Source organism: Chiloscyllium plagiosum, chromosome 40 (assembly GCF_004010195.1).
Source record: "Chiloscyllium plagiosum isolate BGI_BamShark_2017 chromosome 40, ASM401019v2, whole genome shotgun sequence".
NCBI lineage: Eukaryota > Metazoa > Chordata > Chondrichthyes > Orectolobiformes > Hemiscylliidae > Chiloscyllium > Chiloscyllium plagiosum.
Window position 1 is genome coordinate 16,797,155 of NC_057749.1, and position 22,459 is coordinate 16,819,613.

The 22,459-nt window shown below is 46.2% G+C and overlaps 2 protein-coding genes across 4 annotated transcripts in view; both read left to right on the forward strand.

The window, feature by feature from the left end:
* The window catches only part of hypk (huntingtin interacting protein K), a 5,055-nt gene extending 244 nt beyond the window's left edge, over positions 1-4,811 (forward strand). The window contains exons 2-4 of the mRNA XM_043680491.1: positions 1,789-1,844; positions 3,257-3,308; positions 4,431-4,811. Of these exons, the coding sequence (XP_043536426.1) occupies positions 1,789-1,844; positions 3,257-3,308; positions 4,431-4,526 (204 nt within the window). The 3' untranslated portion in view covers positions 4,527-4,811. The remainder of the gene's footprint in view (positions 1-1,788; positions 1,845-3,256; positions 3,309-4,430) is intronic.
* Positions 4,812-10,009: 5,198 nt separating this feature from the next.
* Positions 10,010-22,459, forward strand: part of serinc4 (serine incorporator 4) — a 16,660-nt gene continuing 4,210 nt past the window's right edge. Inside the window, exons 1-6 of one of the 3 annotated variants that reach the window (XM_043680492.1) lie at positions 10,010-10,274; positions 14,734-14,901; positions 15,723-15,901; positions 18,874-18,953; positions 20,604-20,697; positions 21,729-22,418. In XM_043680492.1, the coding sequence (XP_043536427.1) occupies positions 10,248-10,274; positions 14,734-14,901; positions 15,723-15,901; positions 18,874-18,953; positions 20,604-20,697; positions 21,729-22,418 (1,238 nt within the window). In that variant the 5' untranslated portion in view covers positions 10,010-10,247. Of the gene's footprint in view, positions 10,275-11,793; positions 11,924-14,733; positions 14,902-15,722; positions 15,902-18,873; positions 18,954-20,603; positions 20,698-21,728; positions 22,419-22,459 lie in introns of those variants that run through there. The other 2 variants (XM_043680494.1, XM_043680493.1) reach the window with 2 other exon arrangements.

Sequence of the window (22,459 nt, forward strand, 5' to 3'; positions counted from 1 at the left end):
GGAGATATTGGGTCAGGAGGAGACTGAAATGGAGAGTAGGTGGAGGAGCAGTAAGATATGGGAGAGTGTAAGCTGATTTGGGAAAGGAGAGTTTTAATGGGTGGCAGGGGGGACTGTAGGAATGGGAGCAAACGAGGATGGATAAGCTGGAAGGGAAGATATGCTGAGAGGATGGTGGGTATGGTGATGGACATAGTCATACAACACAGAAAAAGACCTTCAGTCCAACTTGTCCTTGACATCCAGGCATTCCAATCTGACCTAATGCCGTTTGGCCCATATCCCTCTAAACCTTTCAAGTTCATATATCTATCCAGATGCTTTTTGAATGTTGTATTTGTACTTGCCTCCGCCGCTTCTTCTGACAGCTTGCTCCATGCTCTGCATGAAAAAGTTATCCCTCTGGTCCTTGTTAAAGCATTTCCCTTCTCACCTTAAACCTATACCCTTTGGGTTTGGACTACCGTACCCTTGGAAAAGACCTTGGCTATTCACTCTGTCCATGTCCGTTATGGTTTTATAAACCTCTATAAGGTAACCCTTCAACTTCCAACGCTCCTGGGGAAAAGAAGCCCAGATTGTTCAGCCTCTTCCCATAACTAAAACCCTCCAATCCTGACCACCTCCTTGTAAATCCTTTCTGCACCCCCTCAAGGTTGCCAGCATCGTTCCTGTAGAAGGGTGGCCAGAGTTGTGTACAGTCATCTAAAAGTGGCTTCACCAATGTCCACAACTTGACATCCCAACTCTTAAACTCAATGTTCTGACAATGAAGGCAAGCTTGCCAAATGCCGCCTTCACTACCCCATCTTCTTGCAATTCCAGTTTCAAGGACGTACCATTTGCACCCCATGGTCTCTTTGTTCAGCAACACTCCCCAGGGCTCTACCATTAACTATATAATTCCCTCTCTGGATGCCTTTCCAAAATGCAGCATCTCTCATTTACCTAAATTAAACTGCATCTGCCACTCCTCAACCCATTGGCCCATCTGATCAATGTCCTGTTGTACTCTGAGATAACCTTCTTCACTGTCCACTACACCAACTATTTTGTTGTCACCTGCAAACTTACTAACCACGTCTCCTATATTTACATCCAGATCATTTGTATAAATGATGAAAACCAATGGACCCAGCACTCATCCATGTGGCACACCGGTGTGCCGCAGTTTCTCCCTTCAGATTGGAATGTCTGCATGTCACGGATGAGTTGAACTGAAGGGTCTGTTTCTGTGCTGTATGACTGTATCCATCACCATACCCACCATCCTCTCAGCATATCTGACCTTCCACTATGCACCCCCTCTCCTTTTGCTCCCATTTCTATGGCCCTCCCCACACTCTCCCTTCCCAAGTCACAACCAGAAAATTCCTCCCCATCCAAGCCCTTAATACTATTGATAATCCCAGTCGATGTTTGGAAAGTTAAAATCTGCTACCATTACAGACCTAGGTTTCTTACAGATATGAGATCTCCTTACATATTTGCTTCTCAATTTCCTACTGAATATTGAGATGAGCAGGAGGGGTCCATGAAGAGAGGGAGGGCATGTTTGGGGAACAAGATAGAGGAAGGAAGGTGAATGCGCAGTGCTGGAAAGGGAGGAGGTGAGTTGGAAAAGATAGGAGGGTCTGGGAAAGGGAGGTAGGTGAGATGTGATGGTAAGGAGAGAGATGAGTGATAGAGCATAGTCAGGATTTTGGGAGTGGAGTGTTAGATAGAGGGTGGAAAGTAGATTTGGTTATGGCAGTGTGTGGATTGTGACTTATGTGATTTTATCTACAGGCAATGTCTGTCATTGGAGACAGAAGATCCCGGGAACAGAAAGCTAAACAGGAAAGGTCAGAATCTCTGAACAGATGCAGAATGTTCTGCACCATAAATAAAGTCTCTTTAACAGTTGGGAAAGGACTGCAAACAGACAGGGCTGGGGTGCAGAAAGCGTTTCCATAGAAGACCAGTTCCTGTCAGAAACCTCAGCCCCTGTTTCCATCTCTTAAACCAGATGTTTGATACCTCAATGTATTTATGATACTGAGCCAAACTTCAAATTTCCACCCATAACACTGGCGGTCTCCTCCCCTGTTCAAACCCTTCACTTAAAATGACCGTGATGTTTTTGTGAGCTCAAGTGGTGTCCCCCACCATTGTGGGTTCCTATTTCCAAAACTGACTTCAGCCCATACTGATTTCCTAATGCCCCAGAGCATTGATTTCTGTATCATAGTGGATATCTAACCTCCGTAATTAATACTTTGCAGATCATACCTTCCCAGTTGTGACTCTGATCAACAGTGCATCGTGGGGTAGGTGCAAAGAGATTGTGACCCCTTGTGGGTGAGTCTAGGACCAGAGGGCTCAATCTCCAAGTGAGGAGCTGTCCATCTAAGACCAGAGATGAGGAGGATTTATTTTTTCTGCATGAATCTGTGAAATTCTTTACCTCAGAGAGCTGTAAAGGCTCAGTTGTTATGTCATGTTTTAACTGGCATTCTCGATAAACCGGCAAAAATTATTATACCTCAAATACCGCACAAAGTTTACTGGATTAATGCAATGTCTAGGTAGTCAGCTGAGGATGTGGGTGAGAAAGCTTTCTGTTGGTAGGTTTTATTTAAGGCAAAGTTGCATTATTATTTGTGAATTATGCTGTAAATAAAGTATAATAGTGATGCATATACCTCCTGCATTACATTTCTGTTACTTTGTGTGTGTTTTTACGTTGTGCACCTCTTGATCAATTGGAATATTCTTCAACCAGTGCACTCCTGGTACCATAGGGGCTGGTTAACAAAATGTTTCCTGTGTATTCAGAGCTGAGATAGGCATTTCTAATTATGGAAGGAATCAAGATTTGTGGAAATGAGGCAGGAGAATGGATAATCATCAACTCCAATCAGCCATGATCTCTGTCAGTGATGGAGCCAATTCCTTGAGCTGATGGCCTGTGATAAACACTTCAGCTGTCATTGTCCTGCAGGAACCTCTCTTCACTATCTGTCACCACCCCATTCCACATAATCAAAAGTCTCCACTTGGAGCCGCAATCTGTTACCTTCCTGGTGATCAGTATCTCTCTTACCTGATCCAGTTCCTTGGGCTGTCTGACTATTTTTGAGTATTTCACATCCTTTTTTCCCTCGCCAGTCTGGAATAATCCCTGAGGTGAAAGCTTCTCATTCCACCGAGCTGTGCCTTGTATTCCGCAGCCCAGTAAAGAGCTGTGTTTTGATTTTATTTCCCTCTCTTGCAGGGAGAAAGAATTGGCAAAAGTGACCATCAGGAAGGAGGATGTTGAACTGATTGTAAGTGGTTTGCAAGTGTAAAAGTATTTGTTTGTGTTTGAGCTGTAACTCCAGCTCTTCTATGCCATACCATGCCCTGCTCTACAGGAGTCAGCCTGTCCAACAAAACATGCATTTAGGGAGAAGCTAAATGGAGGGAGGACGTTTATACAGATATCGCCAGCATGGACCATTTGGGCTGAATGACCTGTTTCTGGAAATCCTGTATAAATTTATGAAGTATTTTTTGTAATGTACTTCCATCAGTTAATTATGTACTGCAAGCAGATTGTGGTTTTGCCATGTTTACCCAGAGATCCTCCTTCAGGTCAAACTCTAAATAATTGTGCATCATTCTTAGTACTTTAACTTTCATGTACTCAAAGCTGATGGCATTTTAAGACTGATTAATTGACTGAAAACAGCGGACTAAAATAAAACTGTTGGTCTGTTTTTTGCAACAGAACTCCACTCCAGCCCTCAGCCCACACCGAATGATTTTATTGCAGTAGGGAAGGGACTGGTGTCTTGCAGGCAAAACAATAAACTGTGGCTCCCTCTGCCAGTCCAGCTGTTAAGGACCCATGATATTCAGAGAGATCTCCCTCTTTCAACCAGCAACCTAAGATGTTTTTCCAATTAATTAGTTCAAAGATGTTATGACATACTTCCGGAGCAGGTAGGACCTGAACCCCAGGCCTTCTGCCTCAGAGGTAGGGACACTACCACTGTGCTACAAGAGCCCTTAAATAGGAACCTAACTGGTCGATCATCTCATTGCCTTTTCTGCATTGGTTGCTGAGAAAGTGATTGCTGTTCTAAAATATGAAGTGTATTGGATAAGCACCAGGATTTTGTAACTTTATAGGAAGAGACCATTCTGCCCTCTGCTGGCTCTTTGACAAAGCTATCACATTTGTCCCACTTCCATTGCTCTTTCCCTATTGTCCCTGTAAGCATTATTCCCTTCACATATTTATTGACTTGAATTTTTTGTTTGGGTTGCTATGGAATCTGCTTCTTTCACAATTCTACGGAAACTGTGTTTTTAAAACCAAGAGGGTCTCCTGCAGAAGTCAGTGAAGGTGAGGGGGACTGATCTGTTTAAAAAATACTGATCTAATTTTAACCTCTTCTCTCCAGATGAACGAAATGGAGATCTCTCGAAGTGCAGCAGAGCGTGGTTTACGAGAGCACTTGGGAAATGTCGTTGAAGCCTTGATAGCTCTCACTGACTGAGGTCACAGTGCTTGACCTGAGACACTTTTTTGGAGATGTTTGGGAAGGGGGTGGGGGTGGGGATAAATCCAAAGAGATTGCAGCAAAATGGAATGGAAGCGGAGGTCCACCTTATGTGCAACTGCTGCCTGCTGTTTGGTGACAGGACGGGGATGATTTCAGTGAAATGAATGCTTCACTACTGAAGATCCAACACTGACATCCTGAATATGGGTGCGATGCTCCAAATCGGAAAGGAAATAAAAGACTCCACTTGAACCAATAAACCTGAGCTCATTACTCAAACCTTGGTATGTGTTTGCTTTTGGCGATTCTTACAGTGTGGGGAGGAAGCATATTCTACACGTGAAGTCCGACCGTTGACTTTTATCAGTTTAAAACCACCACTTCTGCTTAATCTCTCAAGTTAAAGTAAGGTTTTGGATCTGTAATTCCACTTTATCTTTTTAAACGTTATTGAGCAGTCTCTAGGTATATTCTGTCAGACAAAGTTTATCTGGCTTTTGAAATTATTTCTTCAAAGGTCAGGGATGAGCTCTGGAGAATACTTGCCCTGTGTGTGAGAACAATTTTCAAGGTGTAGTCAGTCAGCCCTGAGTAGGTAACATCCACCATCCTGGTTATATTCCGATTTTTTTTTTCTGACATCTATTTCCATGATTCCTTGATTTTAATCCATTTCAGTTTGATCTTGATTAGTCTGTACATCAGCACAAGGTGGCTGATGCCCACGTCCACCTTTAGATAATTAATGCTTCATTATTTAGACAAGGGCTTTCCCAAAAAATAATTTGCAGGATGATACACAGAAGCATAAGGGCGTGTACCAAATTGTATTTTAAAAATTAGAAGAAACGTGGGAACAGGACTGAGCCATATACCACCTTGAGTCTGTTCCACCATTTAATTAGTTCATGGCTGAGTGGTGACCTAACTCTCAGAAGGGATTTGCCCTGTATTCTTCTCAAGGTTTTTACAGAACTCTGCAATCTCAGGTTTGAAGTCTTCTGTTGATCCAGTGTCAGTTTTCTGTTTGTGGAAGAGAATTCCAAACTTTGTGTGATCCTTCATTCTTAAAAGATGTGACTCTTATTGTTAGTTTGTGTTCCTTTAATCCTGGATGCTCAACAGCCAGGAGAAAACTTTTCTCTTGAATGGAAGGAGACTAAAAAATTCTCACTGGAAGTGTACTTGTGACCCTCAAGAACAGAAATTGCTGAAGAAGCTCAGCATCTATGGAGAGAAATCAGAGTTAAAGTTTCAGTTCCAGTGACCCTTCCTCAACTGACCTGAAACATTAAATGATTTCTCTCCACTGCTGCTGCCAGACCTGCTGAGCTTTTCAGAAACCAAATTACTGCATCGACAGTAATTAGAATAGAATGATTGTGGTTTGGTCTAGTGGCTACTATCTTCATTGCCAAAGGGAAAGGTTATGGAAAGAAAGTGGGAAATAGGTTTTTCAACCCCATCAACCATGATCCAATGGTGGTGCAGGCTTGATGGGTAGATTGGCCTAATTTCTGCTCCTTTGTCTTATGGTCTTATCTTTTCCTTTGAACTAGAAGCAGCAGGTTCATGTCCCATTCCATGACTTAATGGCCGAAGAATGTTCATATTCCTACCCAAGCAAGTCGAGGAACAAATTATAATTCCTTCCAATATGTCAGGCAGTAAGAGTGGGAGAAATTCTTAGCCACATGATAGCAAGACATTGGAGCCTCCACCATCACAGTCAGTTCCAGTTTCCAGTCCTTGGGTATGAATGGCAGGAATGCAGAATTGAGATCGCAACTGGATCAGCAGTGATCTTATCGAATGAAAGATTGGGTTTAGGGGCTGAATGACCTCCCCTTGCCCCTAGTTCTGATGTAAGTGTTTGGATGGGACAAATATTGAAATCCAAAAAAAGCTGCAAGCTGGATGGGAGGGTTAACCAAGTAAGCATTCTGGTAGTGTGTGTGAAGCACTTCACGTCAGTCACAAGGTGACCACAGTGTGGAATGGAATGAAGGGGCAGACCGGTTTCTGGGTCAACTTTACACAAAATTAAAAGCTAATCAAGTGGCTGGTGCCAAAAGAAAACTTCTGGAACTCTGGCGGTAGTGAGAAGTCAGGGTATGGAATCGCCATTAAAAAATCTTGCTATAGCAAGGCAGAAGAATTGTACAGCTACTTAGAGGGTAAGGTGTAGACATAGCAGCCTGAGGAAATAGTCAAAAACCCAGAAAACTTAGAGTAGAAATCAAGTTGCTCATGAAACAATGGAGCAGCGAGTTAGTGGTGATGGAGATGAAATTTCAGGGTCCTCTGTCTTTACCCAGTTACAGGCTGACTCCCTCCTGTAATAGTGGAACTCTGCACTTAAATCGATTAACTGTCAGAAAAGGCTTCCATGATTATGGAAATATGAGCAGACCTGTTTGCGCCTCCTCAGATACTGAAACTGTGCATGTGGATACAGAGCAGTGCCTCAGCTGATCAATTGCAAGCTAGTCAAACTGCACAAGTGCCAGTGTATGCCCATCTTCGATGAATTGAATTTATTGTCAAGTGTACAGAGGCACAGTGAAAAGAGAAAGTAACATTGTTTCCTGTTTAACAGCATTACCTTCACTAAATAAATACATCATTGATGTCTTAGGCATTGGTATTGCCTACAAATTTAACTGGGTAGGCCATGTACGTTTTGTGGCTCCAAGAGCAAAGACTGGGGCTTCTGTAGTGAGGTACTCACCCCCTGACTCCCCAAAACTTGTCCACTATCTACAAGGCACAAGTCAGGAGTCTGATGAAATACTCCCCACTTGTATGGATGAGTGCAGCTCCCAACAGCATTCAGGAAGCTCAGCACCATCCAGAACAAAGCAACTCGCTTGATTGGCACCACATCCACCATCTTCAACCTTCCATCCATCACTGAGGCACAGTGACAGCAGTGTTTATAATTTGCAAGATGCACTGCATTAACTCACCAAGGCTTCTCCAACACCACACTCCAAACCAGCAACCTCTACCTCAAAGACATTGGGCCAAGAAGCCATTTATGTAAATGATTTGGATGTGAGCATGTGAGGTATAGTTAGTAAGTTTGCAACAAACTTTTGACACCAAAATTGGAAGTGTAGTGGACAGCGAAGAAGGCTACCTGAGATTACAGTGGGATCGTATTCAGATGGGCCGATAGGCTGAGAAGTGGCAGATGGAGTTTAATTCAGATAAATTCATTTTAGGAAAGCAAATTTTAGCAGGGCTTATACACTTAGTGGTAAGGTCCTAGGGAGTGTTGCTGAACAAAGAGATCTTGGAGTGCAGATTCATAGCTCCTTGAAAGTGGAGTCACAGGTAGATGGGATAGTGAAGAAGGCATTTGGTATGCTTCCCTTTATTGGTCAGAGTATTGAGTACAGGAGTTGGGAGGTCATGTTGCAGCTGTACAGGACATTGGTTAAGCCACTATTGAAATGTGTGCAATTCTGGTCTTCCTATTGGAAGGATGTTGTGAAACTTGAAAGGATTCAGAATAGATTTACAAGGATGTTGCCAGGGTTGGAGGATTTGAGCTATAGGGAAAGGTTGAATAGACTGGGGCTGTTTTCCCTGGAGCTTTGGAGGCTGCAGGGCAACCTTATAGAGGTTTACAAAATCATGAGGGGCATGGATTGGGTAAATAGGCAAGGTTTTTTCCCTGGGCCGGGGCAGTCTGGAATCGTGGCATATGTTTAGGGTGAGAGGGGAAAGATATAAAAGAGACCTAAGGCTTAATGTTTTCACACAGAGGGTGGTACGTGTATGGAATGAGCTGCCAGAGGAAGAGGTGAAGGCTATTATAACGCAACATTTAAAAGGCATCTGAATGGATATATGAATAGAAAGGGTTTGGAGGGATATGGGCCAGGTGTTGGCAAGTGGGACTGAATTGGGTTGGGCTATCTGGTCAGCATAGACTTGTTGGACCGAAGGGTCTGTTTCTGTGCTGTAAATCTCTATGACTTGCATTTTTATAGCTCTTCCCGCAACTAAAGTGTTTCCCAAGTGTTTGAAATTTAGTCACCAGTGTGGGTAAAGTGTAGCCAAGACCGGCACAGCAAGATCCCCCACACAGAAGTGGTAATGAGCATGAGGTTTTTCTGACATATTAATTGAGGGATGAACATAAGTCCGAGATACTGGGATAACTCCTCTGTTTTTCTTTGCAACTACCATGGGACCTTTCGAAAAGCCTTCTGTACTATGCCAATGTCACTTTTCCTTTTCCCATTTTAACCTCGAATGGGATTTGATCCAAAACCTTAAGTTGGAGACCAGGGCTTAGCACACCTGTAACATCAAGTGCCAGAGGTGCCCCAGCAAGTTCCCCACCAACTCTCAAACCATCCTGGCCTGGAATTATATTGTCATTCACAGCCTCTCATTGATGCTCCCTCCACATTGGTTAGGCCACTGTATGGAATATTGCGTGGAATTCTGGTCTCCCTATCGGAAGGATGTTGTGAAACTTGAAAGGGTTCAGAAAAGATTTACAAGGATGTTGCCAGGGTTGGAGGATTTGAGCTATAGGGAGAGACTCAATAGGCTGGGCTGTTTTCCCTGGAGCGTCGGAGGCTGAGGGGTGACCTTATAGAGCTTTATAAAATCTTGGGCATGGATAGGGTGAATAGACATAGTCTTTTCCTTGGGGTGGGGGAAGTCCAGAACTAGGGGGCATAGGTTTAGGGTGAGAGGGGAAAGATTTGAAAGGGACCTAAGGGGCAATGTTTTCACACAGAGAGTGGTATGTGTATGGAATGAGCTGCCAGAGGAAGTGGTGGAGGCTGGTGCTATTACAACATTTAAAAAGCCATCTGGATAGGTATATTAATTGGAAGGGTTCAGAGGGATATGGGTCAAGCGCTGGCAAATGGAGAGAGATTTATTTAGGATATCAGGACGAGTTGGACTGAAGGGTTTGTTTCCATGCTGTACAGTTCTATGTCTGTAGTGGGTGTACCTACAGCACACAGACTGCAGTGGCTTACAACCACTTCACGGGCAACAAATATAGGTCTTGCCAATGGCATGCAGATTCTGAGTGAGGTTGAAAAGGAGAGATGATCTTGTCTAGCAATAGAAGGACTGGGAATCAGTCTTTTTAAAATTTTAAATGCAATTATCCTGAAAGATTCCTATCCAACTTGCCAGTTGTGGCCTGAATCTGATGTGGCCAGGTCAGTGCTGATGGACTGGAGGAGGGAGCTGGAACCTGCCTCTTGGTGGGAAGGGTGCAAACTGAGAGAGAACAATGAAATTTCGGATTGAAGTCTTCCTGAGGTGTACATTCAGCAATCTCCAGGTCGTTGCTGTACTGAAGAGTTTAAAGTGTTTGTCCCAGGTTCTATTTTCCACATGTTAAGACGGGTTTAAGGAGCCTCAGAGGATTAGCAGCTAATCTCTGCTTTAATGCTGGTTCAACATAAATTTGACATTCCTGCTGGAAGATCAGCTTCTGCCCACACCGTCTCCAAACTGGTCAGCTAGGAAACCTTGTTCATCTGGAGTTACTGCTCGATATTAGAGTAAATTTTAACAGTGTGTGGGGCTTTTCTTTTTGGATTGCTTTGCTGCAGCATGCTGTTGGGGTTGCCAGCACTGCACGGCCTGTTGCAAAGGAGCCGACACATTGCTCAGGGCTCGTTCAACTTGTGGGTCCCCTGACCTTGGAGATCTGCAATTTGTGGGGGTATGTGTGAGCGCAGTTTCCGAGCACAGGTAAGCAGCAACCTGGAGAGGAGATTATCTGTCATCCCCGGGAGGACCCAGGTTGCAGGGTAGCGGGGTTTTGGAGGACAGGAACCGGGTGGTAGAGGCAGAGGACAACGAGCAAACAGATATGAGTAAAGTCCTAGTCCCCATAAATAAAAGGTGTGAGACTTGTGTAAACTTTAGGAGAAAGAAAGGGTGGAACGGTGGCTCAGTGGTTAGCACTGCTGCCTCGCAGTGCCAGGCACCTGGGTTCGATTCCACCCTCAGGTGATTGTGTGGAGTTTGCATGTTCTCCCCGTGTCTGTGTGATTTCCTCCGGGTGTTCCACTTTCCTCCCATACTCCAAAGATTTGCAGCTTAAGTGAATTGGCCATATTAGATTGCGTAGTGTCCAGCATGGGAAATACAGGGACAGGGTGACATGTTCTTCAGAGGGCTGGTGTGGACTCGATGGGCTAAATGGCCTGCTTCCACACTGTATGGATTATTTGATTCTATATCTTTATTGGACCACAGTGAGATGAGAGAGAAATGGGTCGAGTAGTGGGATGGGGAGTTGAAGTCAAAGCAGCTGGTGTTTGAATCAGATTGATAGTAGGGAAAATGAGATTTAAGATGATGAATGGCTTCCAGAACCAGCCAGCACTGTCAGAGGGTCAGTGCTGAGGGAGTGCCGCACTGTCAGAGGGTCAGTGCTGAGGGAGTGCTGCACTGTCAGATGGTCAGTGCTGAGGGAGTGCCGCAATGTCGGAGGGTCAGTGCTGATGTGGTGACGCACAGTCAGAGGGTCAGTGCTGAGGGAGTGCCGCACTGTCAGAGGGTCAGTGCTGATGTGGTGACGCACTGTCAGAGGGTCAGTGCTGAGGGAGTGCCGCACTGTCAGAGGGTCAGTGCTGAGGGAGTGTCGCACTGTCGGAGGGTCAGTGCTTAGGGAGTGCGGCACTGTCGGAGGGTCAGTGCTGAGGGAGTGCCGCACTGTCGGAGGGTCATTGCTGAGGGAGTGCAGCACTGTCGGAGGGTCATTGCTGAGGGAGAGCCGCACTGTCGGAGGGTCTGTGCTGAGGGAATGCCACACTGTCAGAGGGTCAGTGCTGAGGGAGTGCCGTGCTGTCGGAGGGTCAGTGCTGAGCAAGTGTCGCACTATCAGAGGGTCAGTGCTGAGGGAGTGCCGCGCTGTCAGAGGGTCAGTGCTGAGGGAGTGCCGCACTGTCGGAGGATCGGTGCTGAGGGAGTGCCACACTGTCGGAGGATTAGTGCTGAGGGAGTTCTGCAGTGTTGGAGGGTCAGTACTGAGGATGTGTCACACTGTTGGAGGGTCAGTGCTGAGGGAGTGCCGCACTTTCAAAGGGTCAGTATTGAGGGAGTGCTGCACTGTTGGAGGGTCTGTGCTGAGGAAGTGCCGCACTGTTGGAGGGTCAATGCTGAGAGAGTGCCACGTTGTCGGAGGGTCAGTGCTGAGGGAATTTTGCAGCGTTACAGGGTCAGTGCTGAGGGAGCACCACACTGTCGGAGGGTCAGTGCTGAGGGAGTGACGCACCGTGAAATGGTCAATGCTGAGGTAGTGCGGCACTATCTTCCATTTCAGCAGTGATGACAATTCAGCAAATAATGAATTGGCCGAAAGCAGTTAGGAACTTGAGTGTGAAAGGGATTATGTAAGTACAACTTTTTTTCCGGGATTTCTGATTTATTTCTGCGCCAAATTTATCGTGGGAATTAACACATTGCCAGCACCTGCAGTTTTATTGGGAGATGCACCTTCGAGAGCAGACCCCAACGGAGAACGGTGTCTCTGCCATAAACTGAGTTACTGATCTCAGTCAATGCAGCTGAAAGGGACTGTGGTATTAATGAAAGAGCCACATGAAGAAACATTGCCTTTGGATTTTGCATAGTGAAGTCAGGGTCTCTTGCTATCTGACCACACATCAGAAAAAATAAAACTTGTGCAAACAGTGGCTTTTTAATTAATATCCCGGTGAGATTCAGCCCCTTCAGGAACTGTATCCCAGTGAGAGACAGCCCCTTCAGGAACTGTGTCCCAGTGAGAGTCAGCACCTTCAGGAATTGTATCCCAGTGACAGCACCTTCAGGAACTGTATCCCAGTGAGAATCAGCACCTTCAGGAACTCTATACCAGTGAGATTCAGCCCCTTCAGGAACTGTATCCCAATGAGAGTCAGCCCCTTCAGGAACAGTGTCCCAGTGAGAGTCAGCACCTTCAGGAACTGTGTCCCAGTGAGAGTCAGCACCTTCAGGAACTGTGTCCCAGTGAGAGTCAGAACCTTCAGGAACTGTATCCCAGTGAGAGTCAGCACCTTCAGGAACTGTATCTCAGTGAGAGTCAGCACCTTCAGGAACTGTATCCCAGTGAGAGTCAGAACCTTCAGGAACTGTATCTCAGTGAGAGTCAGCCCCTTCAGGAACTGTGTCCCAGTGAGAGTCAGCACCTTCAGGAACAGTATCTCAGTGAGAGTCAGCACCTTCAGGAACTGTATCCCAGTGAGAGTCAGCATCTTCAGGAACTGTATCCCAGTGAGAGCCAGCACCTTCAGGAACTGTATCCCGGTGAGAATCTGCAACTTCAGGAACTGTATCCCAGTGAGAATCTGCACCTTCAGGAACTGTATCCCAGTGAGAGTCAGCCCCTTCAGGAACTGTATCCCAGTGAGAGTCAGCACCTTCAGTAACTGTATCCCGGTGAGAATCTGCACCTTCAGGAACTGTCTCCCAGTGAGAGTCAGCCCCTTCAGGAACTGTATCCCAGTGCGAGTCAGCAGCTTCAGGAACTCTCTCCCGGTGAGAGTCAATGCCTTCAGGAAGGGATTGAATTTTTTGAATGCCAATTTTAGACCGAGACAACTTTTATAGTGTGGGTTAAAATTGTATTCAAATTAATCAACAGTACTGTGTACATTTATTGCCCCAGTGTTTGAAAACCTGATGGAACACACTCCTCTCCAGGTTTACAGAGCAAGCCACTTGGATTTTTGGAGCATGGCAAATTCTGACAGTTCTGTTTATCACCTGGAGAGTTTAGACCATAAGACATAGGAGTGGAAGTAAGGCCATTCGGCCCATCGAGTTTGTACCTCATGAGATTGTTTGCTAGATCCTTCCAGAAAGCATTGAGTTAACGACATGTGAGTTTTCCTGTCCACCCCGAGTTGTTAACAATGGGAGATTACTTACTTTGAAGAGTATTGTCAAACCTACACACTGAAAATTTACATTCTCGGGTTTCTGATTCAGAAATTGCAAAGTTTCATGTTAATTGAAGCCTCCCATTATAGTGGGATTTGTGCCTGTGTCTGTTGTTTTTTCTTGTTGCCAGCAGTGCTATAAAGCTACAGCATGGGACAACAGGCTTATTGTGTTTCAGGGTAATGTGCCAGAAGTGTACAGCCACTCACTCAGTCTCAGAGAGCGGGCAGACAGACAGCTTCATTCTGCCACTCTACCTGTCATTACAAACTGGAATGGAGTGCTGGGTCTCTTCTGGCTGAGAACATCCAAAAGGCAAACCAATTTGGCGATTTTCAATGGGGTGGCTGAGACTGCCAACTCGTTACTGTTCTGCTGAAGGTCATCATCACGATGTAGCATGAACTGAACAAATATGCTCCTGAGGCCACCGACTTGGGAACTGTGAAAAATATTGAGCTACTCCCATCATAGGAGGTGTCATGGGGAAAATATAGCAACACTTTCCCAGGGTAATAGAGCGGGCAATTTCATTGTAGAGGGAGCTTTACTCTACATCTAGCCCCGTGCTGTACCTATTCTGGGAGAGTTTGATGGGGGACAGTGTAGAAGGAGATGTGCAGTGTAACTAACCCCCATGCTGTCCCTGTCCTGGAACTGATGGGGGGTAGTGTAGAGGGAGCTTTACTCTGTATCTAATCCCATGCTGTCCCTGTCCTGGGAGAGTTTGATGGGGAACAGTGTAGAGGAAGCTTTACTCTGTATCTAATCCCATGCTGTCCCTCTCCTGGGAGTGTTTGATGGGGGACAATGTAGAGGGAGCTTTACTCTGTATCTAACCCCATGCTGTCCCTGTCCTGGGAGTGTTTGATGGGGGACGGTGTAGAGGGAGCTTTACTCTGTATCTAATCCGTGTTGTCCCTGTCCTGGGAGTGTTTGATGGGAGACAGTGTAGAGGGAGCTTTACTCTCTATCTAACCCTGTGCTGTCCCTGTCCTGGGAGTGTTGTATGGGGACAATGTAGAGGGGCTTTACTCTATGTCTAATGCTGTGCTGTCCCCGTCCTGGGAGAGGTTGATGAAGGACAATAGGGGAACTGAAGTGGAATATGACCCCTTTCCAAATTGGACAGTACTTAATTTGATGAAGAAGATCTTCCTGGGTTAGATAGGGCTGTGCAGAAGGTGCAGCATCCTGGGGGTAGGTCCTGTTTCCTGGGTGTTGCCTGCTGTAAATTGATGTTCCATTTTGTTCCTCTCAGATTAGCTGCTGCTGCGGCCCTTCGCCCTGCTCTCTGTGCTGTCCCTTCCTGCCAGGAATTAAAGTCTCTTCTGGGTCCCGGCTGATGTACACCCTGTATCATATTGTCAGCTCCACTGGCTGCTGCCTCCTGCTCTCCAGGACAGTTGCAGAGTCAGTGAGAGAGAGAGTAAGTACAAACCATGGGTTCACATCAAACTGTAATCCACTCTGCGCCTTCTCTCTCCAGCAAAATCCTAGCAAGCCCTCACTTCCTCCTTCCTATCTCTGTCATCTCCAGTGCTGCTGTCCTCTGAGTTCCAAATGTCCTCCTTTTTCCTCTTTCCCACCTGCAATGTTCAATTCTTCCACCAAGAGGAGGCAGTATACATGGTACAGGATCAACTGTTTGAGTAGAGTTAGTGATGGGAGAGTGTACATGGGCTGTGGGGCAACCAGGCGGTGAGCTGAGTGAGATCTCTCACCCTCACACTGATGTGAATGCTTTTTAATGACTGTTGTGTTTCAACTCTCCTTAACCTGTCGATATTTAGCATGGTTGGATTTTTCTTTTGCAAAAATATTATTTAACAAAAAATTACAAAATAATTCAAATCAGACAGTACAGAAAACATAACAAATATCACCTTTCTCAGGTGAGTACTTTCTACTCTGCGGCGCCTCTATTTGAACTAACAAGTAACTACCTTTATTCCAGTAGAAACTACAAGGGTTTCAGTAAATTAGTGGCCACATGCTACATAATAACAGAAAGTTCTCAGACAGTGCCTCTGCCCCAGACTTTCGTCCCTCAGCACCTCACCCCAGACTATGGAACCTGCTGCCCCACTGAGAGAGCCAGACATTTTGGGCAGAAGAAAGATTGCATCTCACGGAGTTGATGGTGCTGCAGGAATAGTTGATGTTGGTTCCATTTCTCATGTTGAGCCTATGCTGCAGCAGTTTGACTCTCTCTGTTTCTCTCTCTCTCTCTCTCTGTCTCTGCTGCAGGTGCCTTTCTTCAGGTCTTTCTGTGAACAGTTGCAGCCAGGCTCAGACTGTGACATGTTAATTGGATATTCGGCGGTGTACAGAGTGTGTTTCGGCACAGCCTGCTTCTACCTGCTCCTCTGTGTGTTCCTCTTCAACGTCAAGTCCAGTCGGGATTACAGAGCCCTGATTCACAACGGGTAACCAGAGGATCTAAACCTGTCTCTGTGTGAGAGAGACTGTAACAATACCAAACCAATCACTGCACACACACTCATTGATCCATTCCCTTGTTGACCAATCATTGCCTGCACGTTGACCTGCTTAATTTTCTCTGAAAGGGTCACAATTTCTCAGTTTGATTTTAAACTCACGTCTCCACATTTCCACATTTTCTTGATCAAACATTCCTCACTGTGGCTGATAGCACTCTCACAGTGACACTCTATTACTCTATCTCAGTCTCACTCTCTTATTCTGTTACTCTGTCTTGGTCTGTCTCTCTGTTACACACTCACTCTCTTATTCTGTCTCAATATCACTCACTCACTTACTCTGTCTCAGTCTCACTCACTCTTACTCTGTTACTTTGTCTCAGTCTCACTCACTCTTACTCACTCTGTTACTTTGTCTCAGTCTCACTATCCTACTGTGTCTCTGTCACACTCATTCTATTACTCACTCTCTCTGTTAGTCACTCACTCTGTTACTCTGTCTCAGTCTCTCACTCACTGTTACTCACTCTGTTACTCAGTCTCTCACTCACTCTGTTACTCTGTCTCAGTCTCTCACTCACTGTTACTCACTATGTTACTGTCTCAGTCTCTCACTCACTGTTACTCACTATGTTACTGTCTCAGTCTCTCACTCACTGTTACTCACTATGTTACTGTCTCAGTCTCTCACTCACTGTTACTCACTATGTTACTGTCTCAGTCTCTCACTCACTGTTACTCACTATGTTACTGTCTCAGTCTCTCACTCACTGTTACTCACTATGTTACTGTCTCAGTCTCTCACTCACTGTTACTCACTATGTTACTGTCTCAGTCTCTCACTCACTGTTACTCACTATGTTACTGTCTCAGTCTCTCACTCACTGTTACTCACTATGTTACTGTCTCAGTCTCTCACTCACTGTTACTCACTATGTTACTGTCTCAGTCTCTCACTCACTGTTACTCACTATGTTACTGTCTCAGTCTCTCACTCACTGTTACTCACTATGTTACTGTCTCAGTCTCTCACTCACTGTTACTCACTATGTTACTGTCTCAGTCTCTCACTCACTGTTACTCACTATGTTACTGTCTCAGTCTCTCACTCACTGTTACTCACTATGTTACTGTCTCAGTCTCTCACTCACTGTTACTCACTATGTTACTGTCTCAGTCTCTCACTCACTGTTACTCACTATGTTACTGTCTCAGTCTCTCACTCACTGTTACTCACTATGTTACTGTCTCAGTCTCTCACTCACTGTTACTCACTATGTTACTGTCTCAGTCTCTCACTCACTGTTACTCACTATGTTACTGTCTCAGTCTCTCACTCACTGTTACTCACTATGTTACTGTCTCAGTCTCTCACTCACTGTTACTCACTATGTTACTGTCTCAGTCTCTCACTCACTGTTACTCACTATGTTACTGTCTCAGTCTCTCACTCACTGTTACTCACTATGTTACTGTCTCAGTCTCTCACTCACTGTTACTCACTATGTTACTGTCTCAGTCTCTCACTCACTGTTACTCACTATGTTACTGTCTCAGTCTCTCACTCACTGTTACTCACTATGTTACTGTCTCAGTCTCTCACTCACTGTTACTCACTATGTTACTGTCTCAGTCTCTCACTCACTGTTACTCACTATGTTACTGTCTCAGTCTCTCACTCACTGTTACTCACTATGTTACTGTCTCAGTCTCTCACTCACTGTTACTCACTATGTTACTGTCTCAGTCTCTCACTCACTGTTACTCACTATGTTACTGTCTCAGTCTCTCACTCACTGTTACTCACTATGTTACTGTCTCAGTCTCTCACTCACTGTTACTCACTATGTTACTGTCTCAGTCTCTCACTCACTGTTACTCACTATGTTACTGTCTCAGTCTCTCACTCACTGTTACTCACTATGTTACTGTCTCAGTCTCTCACTCACTGTTACTCACTATGTTACTGTCTCAGTCTCTCACTCACTGTTACTCACTATGTTACTGTCTCAGTCTCTCACTCACTGTTACTCACTATGTTACTGTCTCAGTCTCTCACTCACTGTTACTCACTATGTTACTGTCTCAGTCTCTCACTCACTGTTACTCACTATGTTACTGTCTCAGTCTCTCACTCACTGTTACTCACTATGTTACTGTCTCAGTCTCTCACTCACTGTTACTCACTATGTTACTGTCTCAGTCTCTCACTCACTGTTACTCACTATGTTACTGTCTCAGTCTCTCACTCACTGTTACTCACTATGTTACCAGTCTTTCACTCACTGTTACTCACTCTGTTACTCTGTCTCAGTCTCTCACTCACTCTGTTACTCTGTCTCAGTCTCTCACTCACTGTTACTCACTCTGTTACTCTGTCTCAGTCTCTCTCACTCATTCTGTTACTCTGTCTCAGTCTCTCACTCTATTACTCTGTCTCAGTCTCTCACTCACTATTACTCATTCTGTTACTCTGTCTCAGTCTTTCACTCACTGTTACTCACTCTGTTACTCTGTCTCAGTCTCTCACTCACTGTTACTCTGTCTCAGTCTTTCACTCACTGTTACTCACTCTGTTACTCTGTCTCAGTCTCTCACTCACTCTGTTACTCTGTCTCAGTCTCTCACTCACTGTTACTCACTCTGTTACTCTGTCTCAGTCTCTCTCACTCATTCTGTTACTCTGTCTCAGTCTCTCACTCACTGTTACTCATTCTGTTACTCTATCTCATTCTCTCACTCACTCTGTTACTCTGTCTCAGTCTCTCATTCAATGTTACTCACTCTGTTACTCTGTCTCAGTCTCTCACTCACTCTGTTACTCTGTCTCAGTCTCTCCCCCGACCTCTGTTACTGTGTCTCAGTCGCTCATTCACTCTGTTACACTGTCTCCGTCTCTCTCACTCATCTCTGTTACTCTGTTTCGGTGTTATTTACTCTGTTACTCTCTGGTTTAGGTTTTGGTTTGTGAAATTCCTGATGTTGGTCGGCATCTCCGCTGCTGCCTTTTTTATTCCCGATGAGTCGTTTCTGCACGGTGAGTGAATTTATAAACTTGCTTCACCCCTACAGAGGCAGCTTCCAGTAAACCATCTTGGTAGCTCTGTTTCATGTATGACTCAGAGATAGTGAGCGGCAACAGAATATTCAACCATGGGGTGCTGCACAGCCTGACCTGGTTGACTCTGGCCCTGATGGTCACCCTCAGACACAGTAGCTGTTACTGCAGTGTGAACAGGAGCAGGAATTCAGGTAAATCTCCCCTTCCCCACTCCAACCAGATGAGCCAAATGGCCTATTTCTATGTGGTAAAGTCTGACATGAGATTGGACGCTAAAGCTGGTGTATAGCCAACTAGTAGCCACCAGATGGCAGGAAACCCCAACAAATGAAACCAAATTTGCCCCAGAACACCCCCCCCCCCTCCATTCCTCTTACCTATAGCTGCTGTTCACCTCTGTCACACCTGACCCAGCCCTGTCCCACTGTTCAATGAATCCCTACATCACAGAAAGAGGCCATTCAGTCCGGGTCCACACCAGAGATCATCCCATCCAGACCCATCCCCCTACCCTAACCTTGGAACCCTGCATTCTCCCATGGCCAATCCACTCCAACCTGCACATCTTTGGACTGTGGGAGGAAACCCATGCAGACACGGGGAGAATGTGCAGACTTCGCCCTCACTGTCACCTGAGGGTGGAATCGAACCTAAGTCCCTTCTGCTGTGAGGCAACAGTGTTGATAGACATTACTTTGTCTCTGGATCAGTGGTGCTGGAAGAGCACAGCAATTCAGGCAGCATCCGAGGACAGGCAAAATCGACGTTTCGGGCAAAAGCCCTTCATCCCGAAACGTCGATTTTGCCTGTCCTCGGATGCTGCCTGAATTGCTGTGCTCTTCCAGCACCACTGACCCAGAATCTGGTTTCCAGCATCTGCAGTCATTGTTTTTACCTCATTACTTTGTCTCAGTCTCTCTCACCCACTCGATCTTACTCACTGTCACCAGGGAGAACAAATAATTTGTGTGCTGAAAATGTGTTGCTGGAAAAGCGCTGCAGGTCAGGCAGCATCCAAGGAGCAGGAGAATCGACGTTTTGGGCATGAGCCCTTCTTCAGGCTCATGCCCGAAACGTCAATTCTCCTGCTCCTTGGATGCTGCCTGACCTGCTGCGCTTTTCCAGCATCACATTTTCAGCTCTGATCTCCAGCATCTGCAATCCTCACTTTCTCCTTGAAAATAATTTGTGTGAACAACATCTGAGTGAGGGAGTGAGTGGTGTATTAGTGAGATGGTGACAGACGTTTGTCTTGGTGCATTCAAATGGTCCATTAGGCAGACATCTCTCCAGACGTAAGACTGTGGGACTCTCCCTGTAGATTAGAGTGAGGGGCTCAGGGAGGACCCTGATGGATCTGGGCCAAGGGTGTCACTGTGGGGTTCTGCACCGGGTGACTGAGGTTGTAGTAACCTCATTACTCGAGGCTGATACCAGTAAACAATCAAAACCCCTCCCTGCTACTGAGTGAGCTGACTGTCAGTCAGAACCTGATGGCCTCTGGTCTGAGTGATTCCTTTAGTTTTCCTCGTCTGTGTATGTCTGTCAGGGAGTTTTCTGACGAATGTCTGCACTTTCCCTTCTGTCTCTCTTCCCTGGTCAACGCTGTTACCGGGTGGATCACAGTTTGGCGATACGTTGGCGTTACTGGGGCACTCTTGTTCATTTTGATGCAGCTCTCTCTCATCAGTGTGTTTGCACATTTCTGGAACAAGAACTGGTGAGTCCAATTCTGTGGATTTTTGTCTCCTGGCCCAAAAGCTCCCCCTTCCCTGATGGTGCAGGATCAGGTAGTGTTCATCACTGAGGGCACAGTGACTTGGCAGACCAGCACCAGCCCAGCTCCAGAGAGTGGCCTGGGCCTGAGTTTGCTGTGGTCAGTGGGTTGGGTGCCCCTGGGGGGATAGCACCCAGGGACAGCGCAGCTCCAGGGAGAAGACCAGTGTATCAGGGTCAGCAAACCACCTGGGGAACGGGCAACGCATCGGCCAATCACTGGGCACACTCCCTCAGTGAGGCCATAGCAACACTCCGCTAGAGAGCTGTTTGAAGCTGGTGTTAAACCAAGGATCAGAGTCCGAAAGGTTCTGGAAGGGAATTCCAGAGTCAGGACCTGGAATAAGGCACCATCACCAAAAGGAGAACAGTTACACTCAGGGAGGCTCGAGAAGTCAGAAATCACAGGTGGTTTCACATTTTGACTTCACTGAGAGCTTTACTCTGTATCTAACCCCGTGCTGTCCCTGTCCTGGGAGTGTTTGATGGGGGACAGTGTAGAGGGAGCTTTACCCTGTATCTAACCCCGTGCAGTCCCTGTCCTCGGAGTGTTTGATGGGGGACAGTGTAGAGGGAGCTTTACCCTGTATCTAACCCCGTGCAGTCTCTGTCCTGGGAGTGTTTGATGGGGACAATGTAGAGGGAGCTTTACTCTGTATCTAACCCCATGCTGTCCCTGTCCTGGGAGTGTTTGATGGGGGACCGTGTATAAGGAGCTTTACTCTGTATCTAACCCCATGCTGTCCCTGTCCTGATAGTGTTTGATGGGGGACAGTGTAGAGTGAGCTTTACTCTGAATCTAACCCCGTGCTATCCCTGTCCTGGGAGCTGGGTAATTCTGGGTGAATGAACTAAACCTGCTGCTTCAGTCTGGTGGTTCCAGGTGAATCAGGAACGGTCTGCGATGTGGATTGCGTTGGTGTAATGTTTCATCGATCACCTTGGGCTCTCTCTGTGGCTGTTGCTCTCTGACAGGATGACAGGAGCTGCACATGGGAAGTGGTGGAGTCTTGCTGTGCTGGCTGTGACCCTACTGTTCTATGCTCTGGCAGTGACTGCGTTCTCGCTCATGTACAAGTTCTACACCCACCCTGCAGGCTGCTTGGTCAACAAGGCCCTGCTCATCTTGAACATCAGTCTGTGTTTCCTGGTGTCACTGTTATCCCGTAGTCAGTGTGTTCAGCAAAGGCAGCCCCACAGCAGTCTACTGCAGGCCTCCATCATCAGCTGCTATGTCATGTACCTGACATTCTCTGCCCTGTCCAGCCGGCCCCCAGAGACAGTGCAATATCAGGGTCAGAACATCAGTGTGTGCTCACCGAGTGTCAATGAGAATGGCGTTCAGGCCAAGGGCAGGCTCATTGCCTTCTTTGGAGCTGCCGTCATGTACTGCTGCGTGCTGTTTGCTTGCAACGAAGCCTCTTACCTGGCCAAGGTGTTTGGGCCATCGTGGATGGTCCGTGTTTACAGATACGAGTTCAAGAAAGCATCATGTTGCTTCTGCTGTCTGGACGAGGAGTTGCCGAGCTGTGAGGTGGAGGTGACGGGAGGCCAGGAGGTGATCCACGATGAGAGGGACCGAGTCACATACAGTTACTCCTCCTTCCACTTTGTGTTCTTCCTGGCCTCACTCTATGTCATGATGACCCTGACCAACTGGTTCAAGTAAGTCTAAGAAAGAGATTGTTAGGGGTGGGGTGGCTGTT